At 39.2% G+C, this 12146-nt stretch overlaps 1 protein-coding gene across 6 annotated transcripts in view; it reads left to right on the forward strand.

Moving 5' to 3' along the window:
* The window catches only part of LOC130864297 (sodium channel protein type 3 subunit alpha), a 107703-nt gene extending 98013 nt beyond the window's left edge, over positions 1 to 9690 (forward strand). For all 6 annotated transcript variants that reach the window (XM_057754475.1, XM_057754478.1, XM_057754474.1 and 3 more), the window contains 4 exons: positions 761 to 898; positions 1986 to 2090; positions 4137 to 4407; positions 6304 to 9690. In XM_057754475.1, the coding sequence (XP_057610458.1) occupies positions 761 to 898; positions 1986 to 2090; positions 4137 to 4407; positions 6304 to 7499 (1710 nt within the window). In that variant the 3' untranslated portion in view covers positions 7500 to 9690. The remainder of the gene's footprint in view (positions 1 to 760; positions 899 to 1985; positions 2091 to 4136; positions 4408 to 6303) is intronic.
* The last annotated feature ends 2456 nt before the right edge of the window (positions 9691 to 12146 follow it).

Genomic DNA, 12146 nt, shown 5'->3' on the forward strand with positions numbered 1-12146 from the left:
TTCCCAGTAGACACTGGTGAGAACTGACCTGAGAGACCCAGAATTCTCTAGTGCATAAACCCAAAGTATTTACCAGTCCAGGTACAAACGGTTGTTTTAAGACAGGTGCTTATGTAGGGATAATAGTTTGGTCCCTGTAGGTACGATATGTAGTAGGTAAAACGTCTAACTCTGAAAAGCTGTCAGATTACATGGAGGATGAGACATCACATCAGCCCTGCAAATAAAGGTATTCCAAGTAAGCAGGGAGCTCAGTACAGGGGGCGCATGGTTTTCTGTTTCTCTAGAGAACACACTCAATTAGGCTGGGAAACAGCTTCCAAGAATATTAGAGCACAAACAAGCAAGTCGACTTCAAGAAAGTTCAGTCTCAAAAGCAGGAATATAAAGAATTGGTTAAGACGTCTGCTTACCCTGCAGTTTCCTCTCAGTTGATTTTCTGCTACTAAAATTTTTCAAAAAAAATATGCAAAATATGTTGGGATGATGATGATGGTAAAATAACAGGTCCAAACTGTTAGATACATTTTTATCAGTATTATTTGTGCTGTGGAATAGTTGGCAGGGAGGCTATAATGGAAAAACATGAATTTAAAAAGTAAAATTTTCAAATTTCATGCTACTTTGAGAAAATTATTTTTGTAAAATAATATCAGAAAACATGATAAGACAAGCTCATAGGAAGTAACAACACTCACTACATTATTTAGTTGAAGTGTCCATGTTGCTAATAATTTTCCATATTTTCACTATTGTTTAGGTCAAACTCCAGCCTGTATATGAAGAAAATCTGTATATGTATTTATACTTTGTCATCTTCATCATCTTTGGGTCGTTCTTCACTCTAAATCTGTTTATCGGTGTCATCATAGACAACTTCAACCAGCAAAAGAAGAAGATGAGTGTCTCCCACGGCTCACCCTTCCCTGCTCAGAGCTCCTGTGTGGCACCCAGCCAACCAGATACTTGGAGTCATGACTCCAAGAGATTGGATTTATATTATTTCCACTCTTACTCTGTGGCCAGTTAGGCTACAGTCCCTACTCAGTGGCTTCTCTCCTTTCACCCTCTGTGCAGCTATCTTTTCTGACCCAGAAATATAACCATTATTTCAGGACATCCAGTGGTTACCCAGCTCTTAGCGTGGCTTATGGAGTCTTTCGGGAATTACCCTCACCAATACCTCAGCCTCCTCTTCCCCCGCACCTCGTTTTTCAGCCCTGACCCTGATACTTACTTATTCCCCCATTCATGCACATCATCAACAGAACTTGTCAGATGGCAACAGCTAGAATCTTTCTGACCTTTTCTGAACTCAGACACACACTGCTGTCTCCGTGGCTTTATGTGTGATATTTTCTCTTCCTGAGATGCGTGGCCCAGCAAACTCTATATTATCCTTTAAAGTCTTAAGCTTAATCCTGACTCTCTCAACTTGTTGTTGTGTCTACAATAACTTTTCTTCCTTCTTCCTGTTCATTTGCTTGTTATTTTTTTTTATCCTTTTCCCCCTTTTGCATAAGATTGCACATTTATCCACCTTTCTTTATAAGGACCTACCCACGTAAGGAGCATGACACCATGTTATATACCTTTGCAATTCTCATACCAATCACAGTGTTTGATGAACAAAAATGCTAAAAACTGTTGCATACAGCAGTAAAACTCTCAACTGTAAGAGAGGAAGAAAAGATATTTGGCTCAATGAAAATAAATATTTGAGGACCTTAAAATGCATTGTGAATATAATATAATCCAATTAGGATGCTGTAGTAATCGGAATTTTGCATGCTTATGGGCTTTGCATAATATTAAACTCTGCAGTATTTCACATAAATGAGAAAAGCAGATTAATGAATCTATATTTAGCAAGATAAAATCCACTTAAAATTGAGAAAAAATCAAAGGAAGACGTAGAAATACTTTGGTTATAATGTTATTGTGACACAACTTGGGATTGTAACCAGGTTATTCTGTGTGTTTACTTTGGAGGTCAAGACATCTTTATGACGGAAGAACAGAAGAAGTATTACAATGCAATGAAGAAACTCGGCTCCAAAAAACCCCAGAAGCCCATCCCTCGGCCTTCGGTAAGAAGGGTATCTCGTATTCATTAAGATTCTAAGATGATATTTTAATGATAGTGTCTAGATCAGAACACAGAGGGTGATACCACCAATCTATAGCACGATTCACAAATCTTATACTGTGCGGTACAGTCTACAGATACAAACTTGGTAACAAGTGTCAAGTTCCTAAAATTCTTGGATGTTCTGAGTAGCTAGTGTGTTGAAATCTCCAACTCAGAGTTCCCAAGAACTGGCCCTGAACTGAGATTCACTCTCCTGCTGCCAATGTGTTTGGTGGCTGCTCCTCTAACTTTGTCTTTTTAAGTAGATGGAGGTTCCCAGACAGCCCAACCCACCACCATTCCCTTGCTCTATGTTCTTGTTTCCTCCCTAGTATAAATCTGATTTTAGCTTTTCCTTCTGTTATTAGCTTTTAAGGAGGCACACAAGGTAATCAATACTTTTATAACATTTTCATACGTGTGTATCATTAGACTCCGTTGTAACTTCCCTCTTCTGCTGCCCCCTTACTTCCTCTGCACCCTGCATTCTGGTTGCCTTCCTGCACCCCCCAATAGTAAGCTCTTTTGTTTTCATATCACACTCATTTCATAGCTCCCCCTACCCCTTCCATCCTGTCCTTCCTCATGCTCCCCTATCTATCTGGATTCATGGTATACTTTCTCCATATTATCTATGATTTGATATATATTAAATTTAGGTTCTGCACAGGAGAAAAACCATTTGTCTTTTGGGATTCTCTCACTCTTGAGGCTAGAAAACATTTCCAACTTGCTTAGAAAGAAAAACTGTCTCAAAAACTTTCTGTCACCAGACAGAGAATAAAGATCTTTCAAAGGCATAGTCTGTAACACTTACAAACGTGGAATGGCATGGTGATGGTAGTTCATGCTCAGAGCTGCACCCTAACTCATCTACCCTCTGAGAAAGGTAACTAAGGCCCATTAGGTAACTGTACCCCTGACCACAAAGCCTGTGGTCATCAAAACTCTCAATTGAAAAGTTTCATGAACCCTCATCAGTGACATCATCTTACTATGTATTGAAAGGTAATTGAAACTGGGAGATGTAATACGAGAAGGAAGGATGGGAAGACACTGAACCCAGAAAGGAATGAATCTGTCTGCTTCACCAAAAGTCACACTGATATCTGCAAACATGCATGGTTTATGACCTTGAATTTTTGTCCATAAGCCATGGGATTTTGTGTGTGTATTATAAATTATTTGTAGTTATCTAACAAAACCACATTTACACTTGGATTTACATGGGACTTTAAAGGCATATGTTTCCTGAAATAGGTATTAATTAGGCAAGCATTTTTCATGCATTTCTAAAAAGCTGTATGTGGGAGGGCATTGGGCTTATGCATATGTCTGTGCACCATGTACTTGCCTGTACCCGTGGAATCCAGAAGAGAGAATCAGAAACCCAGGAACTACAGTTACAAAGAGTTATGAGCCACTGTGTGAGTGCTAGGGATTGAACCTGGGTCCTCTGGAAGACCCAACAGTTCTCTAATCCTTTCATGCATTTTTGCTGAAGCATAGATAGGAAAATATGATGGGGGAAAACAGATAAATTAACAAATAAACAAATAGAATTGAATAAGTATAACTAACATCATTTGAGGGAAAAATAAGGAATAACAGAAAATTCTTGAAATATTTAAATGAAGCAGATTATTAATTGAAAAGTCTGTATTTACCTTTTCATAAATCTTCACTACTGTTTGAAATCATCTGTATAAAAACTTTCATGTTTAACCAAACAGGCTCTACATATTTTTAGCCAGTTTCCACCAGTTTCTGGCTTATTCAGTTCTGTCTTACTATGTAACCCAAATGAAGCAAGTATGCTTGTTACTGGCACGTGGTACTGTTCTTCTCATTTTACAAAAAACAATAGGAAGTAAACTGGAGCTTAAAGACTGTTTAAGGTATCTTAAGGAGGGTGCATACCTGAGGGCCTCATCTGGATCTGCGATGTTACCAGATCGCTATTTATGTGATGTATTCAGTAACCTTATCTTCCCTCTCTTTCTAGAACAAATTTCAAGGGATGGTCTTTGACTTTGTAACCAGGCAAGTCTTTGACATCAGCATCATGATCCTCATCTGCCTCAACATGGTCACCATGATGGTGGAGACTGACGACCAGAGCAAATACATGACCCTGGTTTTGTCCCGCATCAACCTTGTATTCATCGTCCTGTTCACCGGGGAGTTTGTGCTGAAGCTCATCTCCCTCCGATACTACTACTTCACTATTGGTTGGAACATCTTTGACTTTGTGGTAGTCATTCTCTCGATCGTAGGTAAGAACACTTCAACCACAGAGACATGTGCTCCTAGAGAACATTTCCTCCAAATCCTGCTGCAGAATACAATGGGGGAATAATGGAGTGTGTAGAATGATAATTTCAATGCTATCATATTTGGATAAAATTTTGAAACTTGAGTTTCTTCACCAAGTTAATGGGTCAGAAGTTAAAGTATTGTAATGGACTCGGGGGAAGGGTGAAGAAAGCAGAAAACAACTCAGCATATCCTCTCCGTGTTAGTTACCTTTCTCCTTGTTGGGACACAGTAATCAACAGGAAGTAATTTACAGAGGAAGGGCATATTCTGGCTCACAGTTGTAGGGATACACTCTATCCTGGTATGGGAAGCCTGGCATGGGACACAATGTCAGCTGGCTAAAGTGAACCTGTATATGAGATGGAGAGTGAGAACAGGAAATTGAGCTGTGTTACAAAACCTCAAGCCCTGCCCCTCCCCACCCCCAGTGACCCATTTCTCCCCATAAGTCTTCAACTCCTGAAGATTCCACAACTTTCCAAAACAGCACAAGCAGCATCATGGCAAAGGTCCAAACTCTTGAGCCTGTGGGGGAATGGCTTACACTCAAACCACAACATTCTGCTAGTGGTCAATAGGCTTGGGAATGAGGCACATGACTTTAAAACACATCATCATAACACAGCAGTATCACTGTCTCATTGCTGTGAAGACACCATGGCAACTCTTACACAAGAAAGCATCTAATTAGGGGCTGTTTTGGAGGGTTAGTCTGTGATCGACATGGCAAACAGGCAGGCATAGCACTGGGCAGTAGCTGAGAGCTTTACATCCTGATCTTCAGGCAGCAGGCAGAGAAGGAATGAGAGATTGAGTCTGGTATAGGCCTAAGAAACCTCAAAGTCCACTCCCAGTGAGTGATACACCGAATCTAACAAGTTTACACACCCACTCCAGCAAGTTTGTACCCCCACTCCAACAAAGCTACACCTACTCCAGCAAGGTCATACATACTCCAATAAGACCATATGTGGTACAACAAAGCCACACCTACTACAACAAAGCCATATTACCCCAACAAGGCCACACCTCCTAATCCTTCCCAAACAGATCCACTAGCTGGGGACCACACATTCAAATATATGAGCCTATGGGAACCATTCTCATTTAAACAGTAGTATATATAATTTAAAAAATTTAAGCAATAGCCAACACTGTCCAAAGCATTTAACAGTCTTTCAGAAGATAGATAAATGACATTTGATACAGCTCTTGCAAGAAGGTGGGGTCTTAACAGGCAGAAAGAGGAAGTGAGGATATAATAAAACTATAAATTTAGAAACTAAAGGCCAGATATAATCAACTTTTCTCAAACTAAAGAATGCCACTGCCATTGGGAACAATAAATTAAGTCATTTTAGAAATAAGATTTATTTCTAATTGCCATATTTCATGTTTAACAGTAAAGCATAGTAACTGGGAAGTATAACCAGAAACTGCCATAGTAATATTTTATATTATTTTGTAATTTACAAATATCAGCATTGCTTCATAATGTTGTATTATAGAGTCATTGAATAAAACTCTAAATCATTTTTAAATGCTGATATTAGAGTGGATTCAAAGGTTAGTTAAGACAAGTTTTTGTAAGGTTATTTTTTTAAATTAGACATATACAAAAAGCCAGGCAGTAGTAGTGCATGTCTTTAATCTCCACACTGGGAAGCAGAGGTAGGGGATCTCTGAGTTCGACATCAGCCTGGCCAACAGAGAGAGCTCCAAGATAGCCAGGGTTACAGGGTTACACAGAGAAACCGTGTCCCATCCCCGAAAAAAAGAGCCATATACACACAGCATTTCTATAAACATCGATATACTCTTTGTTAATTTGTCTTCTGTGTACTTTTTCATAGGCATGTTTCTGGCCGAGCTGATAGAGAAGTACTTTGTATCCCCTACCCTGTTCCGAGTCATCCGCCTGGCCAGGATTGGCCGAATCCTACGTCTGATCAAAGGTGCCAAGGGCATCCGCACGCTGCTCTTCGCTCTGATGATGTCCCTTCCCGCGCTGTTCAACATCGGCCTCCTGCTTTTCCTGGTCATGTTCATCTACGCCATCTTTGGGATGTCCAACTTTGCCTACGTTAAAAAGGAAGCTGGAATTGATGACATGTTCAACTTCGAGACTTTCGGCAACAGCATGATCTGCCTGTTTCAAATCACCACGTCGGCAGGCTGGGACGGACTGCTGGCCCCCATCCTCAACAGTGCGCCTCCTGACTGTGACCCGGATGCTATTCACCCTGGAAGCTCGGTGAAGGGGGACTGTGGGAACCCATCTGTGGGGATCTTCTTTTTTGTCAGCTACATCATCATATCCTTCCTGGTTGTGGTGAACATGTACATCGCTGTCATCCTGGAGAACTTCAGCGTTGCCACAGAAGAAAGCGCAGAGCCCCTGAGTGAGGATGATTTTGAGATGTTCTATGAGGTCTGGGAAAAGTTCGACCCCGATGCCACTCAGTTCATAGAGTTCTGCAAGCTCTCCGACTTTGCGGCTGCTCTGGATCCTCCCCTTCTCATCGCAAAGCCAAACAAAGTCCAGCTCATCGCCATGGATCTGCCCATGGTGAGCGGAGACCGCATCCACTGCCTGGACATCTTATTTGCTTTTACAAAGCGTGTCTTGGGGGAGAGTGGAGAGATGGATGCCCTTCGAATCCAGATGGAAGATCGGTTCATGGCTTCCAATCCCTCCAAAGTCTCCTATGAACCGATCACCACCACTCTGAAACGCAAACAAGAGGAAGTATCTGCTGCCATTATTCAGCGCAACTACAGATGCTATCTTTTAAAGCAAAGGTTAAAAAACATATCAAGTAAATATGACAAAGAGACAATCAAGGGGAGGATTGACCTGCCTATTAAAGGAGATATGGTGAGTGACAAATTAAATGGGAATTCCACTCCAGAAAAGACAGACGGAAGTTCCTCCACCACCTCTCCTCCTTCCTATGATAGTGTGACAAAGCCAGACAAGGAAAAGTTTGAGAAAGACAAACCAGAAAAAGAAAGCAAAGGGAAAGAGGTCAGAGAAAATCAAAACTAAAAAGAAACAGAGAAATGTCTTTGTAATCAATTGTTTACAGCCTCTGAAGGTAACACGTATGTGTCAACTGGACTCCACGGAGAGGTCCATGCCAAACTGACTGTTTCAACAAATACTGAAGGTCAGTGCCTATACCAGACAGTGGCCTCTCTGTCGCCGCCACTCTGTGAGACAGGGTATCAACATTGACAAGAGGTTGCTGCGCCCACTACCAGCTGACCCTGCTGAGAACTCCCTTGTGAAAGTGACCATGATACCACCACCAAACACCGTTAGTACAGCACTCCCATCGGCTCTATTTTTAACATCCACATTTGCCGTATTTTTACAAAATCTGTCCCAGGGGATCTTCCTGGTCCCTGATTCATAGTCTGTTCATAACACTATGTCACTATTTTTGTAAGTGTCGTTTACGTTAAGGGAAAAAAATATATATAAGAAGCCTGTGTTCTTAAGTCCACAGATTTCTCCAGTAATCATAAAAAAAATATTTTGCCTGAGAGATAAAGTTATTGCTCAAAACTAATTCTAATGTTAACAGTTTCAAATACTTCTACTTTCTGGATGGCGTTAACTTACAAGTATTTTAGTCTGTTATGTTTGTTTATACTGGAGCAGTTATGTGCCTGTAAAGTCTCCACTAATGTTTGAAAGATTATTTTTATGCAAAATATTTTGTTTCAATAAGTGCAGATTGTATTCTAAGTTTCAGAGTTCTATATTTAAGTTTGGTTAAATGACCCCATCCCCACACAAAGTTATCTAATCTTTCTGTTCTAGAAAAATCTATCCAAAGTACCCCTTTGGAGTAGTTGTTTCACTTCCTGTGGCAGTATTCCTTTGCCATCTTCTGCTCTCAGCAAAACTGACAGTTTGTGTCAATTAAATACCCTCTGTTATGTAAATAGTTATTTTATCCTGTGGTGCATGTTTGGGCAGATATATATATACATATATATAAACGTATATATAGCCTAATACACAACTTCTATTAAATCAAATATGTACCACAGTGTGTGTGTCTTTTGTAAGCTTCAAACAGGGAGGTATCTTGTACCATTCATCCCACAGAAATAGCTGGAAGGCTATCACTAATGCATGTTAATATTGCCTAAGCTGCTCTAATTTAATCAACCCATTTATCACACGTTTTGGTAAGAAGAGTCACATGTTGGTGGTAGAATGAATTTAATCTGCTCTCTGTCTACCTGTCAAGAAAATCTCATTGATATTATTTTAAAACACCTTTATTTTTGCATTGTTAAATCAACTTGAGTATCACAATGTGTCTTTATTAATTTCAAGGAGACACACTGTATAGGGCCTCTCACTAAAACCTATACTTCATAGTTTCTGGAAAAAAAAAGTCCAAAATTTGTTTAAATATAAATAATGTAAAATATATCAGTTTTCTTTGTCAGCATTTGTACATAAGAAAATTATTTTCAGGTTGATGACATGGCAATTTATTTTACCTTATCCTTTGCTTTTTATTTTTAATCAAAATTCCAAACTTTTGCATCCAAAAAACTTTTCAGCAGATAATTTCCTAAAATAAAAGTTAGACAATGGGTTTTGTGGATTTCTTTGTTATAATATATTTTCTACCATTCTAATAAGAGATATGTTGGTCAAAATCTCTAACCCTGACCATTTTCTACCTACTCTGGTTACCTGCAGATAATCCTTCACTCATGGAAGTTTGTTTTTTTTAACTCAACTTTTGTAGTATTTGCATATGCAGACTAGGCTTATTTTTTTAAATCCTGCTGCACTAAAGCTATCATGGATATAACATGGGCTCTGTCCTTTTTAGCCTGGAACAAAGTGACAAAGTTGTACAATTATCTAACATGATATAATTCTTTTTTTTTTGTTGGTTTTTTTTTTTTTGCACAAACCGAAAGTTTAATGTTCATCCCTTTTACAAAACTATTTACTGTAGTATACTGATGAACTGCATGCAGGGAATTGCTACTCCTAAAAGAATGGTGAGCTACTTCATTATTGAGCCAAAAGAATAAATATTTCCTTTTTTTTTTTTACTATATCTCATTTGTTGGACTGAGTTTTTTATTACTATTATTATTGGCAGGTAAAAATATACACAACCAATGAAAACCTGTATTTGATTTGACATTTGTACGCATAAAAGTTCACATGAGTTTTGTAACACCCTGTTACATGATCTACCCAGAAGTTTGTCAAAATAAAGACTAGTTAAAAGCCGTTTTGTGAACTGTTTACTTCATCGAAGGGCCTGCATGATCCAACCTTCAGGTTCAACAGTATTTGCAGCACCCCTCACCAGTGGCTGTCTATTTCATTTAATTTATTAAATTGCCAGGAATCCAATCTCAACGCCTCTGGATATAAATGGTGTCATGTCCCAATATCTTGGTGACTACCACGCCACTCATGGGCTTTATTTCCTTAACACACTCTCCCACTTACAATGTATTACTGACACTAAAGTATCAATGGTGTTAAGAATGTAGGTTGCTTTCTCAAGGGCCCTTGCATTTTTGTCAGCTCCTAACCAAGCCGTTATCTCAGTGGGAAATTCAGGTTTTAACAAGTGTTTTTTATGATGACTCAGATCTAGACATTTTTCATTTCCCCAGAATAAATGACATGAGGTCACTGATGGGATTCATCGGCTTCTTTCTCCACAAGTCAATCTACAGGCTTGACCGATACCAGAGGAGCCAAAGATTGATTTGCAAAATCCTAAGTCTTTGGAAACTTTTTGATGTGTAAGCAATAAGTAGGCTTCTGTAGCAGTCAGTTAACATGTATTACATCAATACCACTACCTTCCAAATTAATTTACAAAGGCTTTGTATGGAAAGAAAGCACCTCTAGAAGATGCCTTTTGAGCTAAAGGTTGTTATGCAAACATTGAGGTGTGGATGTAATTCCGTAAACTTTTAAAATGGTTGCTTCTGTGCATAACAAAGTCCTTTCAGGAAAACTTTTATATTGAAATTTTGTTTGAGAAACAACAGTGACTCAACCAAATTCCTCCTCCCGGAAGTAACAAGACCATAAAATAAAGGAAACTTAGCTTTAGTAACCAAGAATATTGGTGTGAATGGCTGTCCTTTTGATTTTGAAGAGTGTCAGGAAGTTGGACATTCTGATTTTCAAATACTGAACTCTGTAAAATGATGGGCCTTACGGGCACTTCCATTAAACAGGATATGAGGAATACCATTCCTGTGCATTGCATCCACTCAGGGTACCTGCACAGGAAGTCAATGCTGACATTTTATGAAAACATAAAATGGACAGGTCCATTTTTGGCATCAAATTCAATGTGTAATCCAATCCACCTCACACTTTCCCTCTGTTCAAGTATGATGACCTTGTATTAAGGTTTTTTTTTTTTTTTTTGCTTTTGTTTCTATGCATTGTTACCAGAGACTCCAAGTTTCTCATTTGGCTTACATGGATACACGGGAGGTAGGGGACAGTTTTAGCAAAGTTTGAGAGGAAAACAGTGGATTGGGCAATCTGTAATTCTAAATGGTGGCTGGAGGAAAGAGACGGAGCAGGAAAGACAGAAAATCAGGCATAGAAGTCAGAGAAGCAGTGAGAAAGCCAAGAGCATTGGAGAAAGCATGCTCTGGCTTCTGGCCATTATCCAGGGAAGGCTTTATTTGACCTTATCTGTCACAGTCAGTCATTGAGGGAAGTAAGGGTAGGAACTCAAGCAGGAACTGGAAGCAGAAACCATGGAGGAACTTTGCTTGCTGACTCAGTCATGGGCTTATGTTTCGCTTTCTAATCAACCCAGCTACCTGTGCAGAAACGAGTACTAGCTACAGTGGACTGAGCCCTCCTAAGTCGGTTAATACTCAAAACACTATTCCACTGACCTGCCTACAAACTAATCTTGGCTACGCAGGTCCTCAATCAACCTTTTTCTCTAAAGTGACTCTAGACTGTCAAGTTGACAATGAAAGCTAACTAAAACAGTCTGAAAAATATCTGGTAAGTCATAATAAGAAGACAAGTATACTATGCAATCAAATATTTTCCTGAATAATCAATAACTCGAGTAGAAAAACTCTAAAAATATGTGTAGCTCTTGAACATCACAATTAACACCTGGTGTTTTAGACACAGCAACATTTTCAAAAGTATAGTGAGTTTTGCAAATGTACAGGTCTCGGCTTTAAATGTGTTATATGTTAGGTCAAATACCTTGCAAAGATCAAAGACTTTTCAAGAACTGCCCTCATATAGACCACACCATGTTCCCTTGTCTGAATGGAAATGAGTTATGCTTTTGTGGGTAATAAATACTTTGGAATATATGGGGTGACTTAAGATAAAATTTCTAGTTTTCTCTCCTGAAAATCATGAGGCAGCTATCAGACAATGCCCCTAACATAGAACTAAAAGTCCAATTAACCACAGTTACCTGGAAAGAGCAAAGAGACCTCTGTGGAGAACGAGAGGCACGGTGAGCCGTAGGATGACAGTCGTGTGAACCCACTCGCATTATCTGCCATAACCAGGCAAAATTATCTTCTGCAAACAGAATTTTAAAAAAAAAGTATGTAAGCTGGGCAATGTGGATCACACCTTTAATCCCAGAACTTGGGAGGTAAAGGCAGGCGGATGTCTATAAATTCAAGG

Source organism: Chionomys nivalis, chromosome 22 (assembly GCF_950005125.1).
Source record: "Chionomys nivalis chromosome 22, mChiNiv1.1, whole genome shotgun sequence".
Lineage (NCBI taxonomy): Eukaryota > Metazoa > Chordata > Mammalia > Rodentia > Cricetidae > Chionomys > Chionomys nivalis.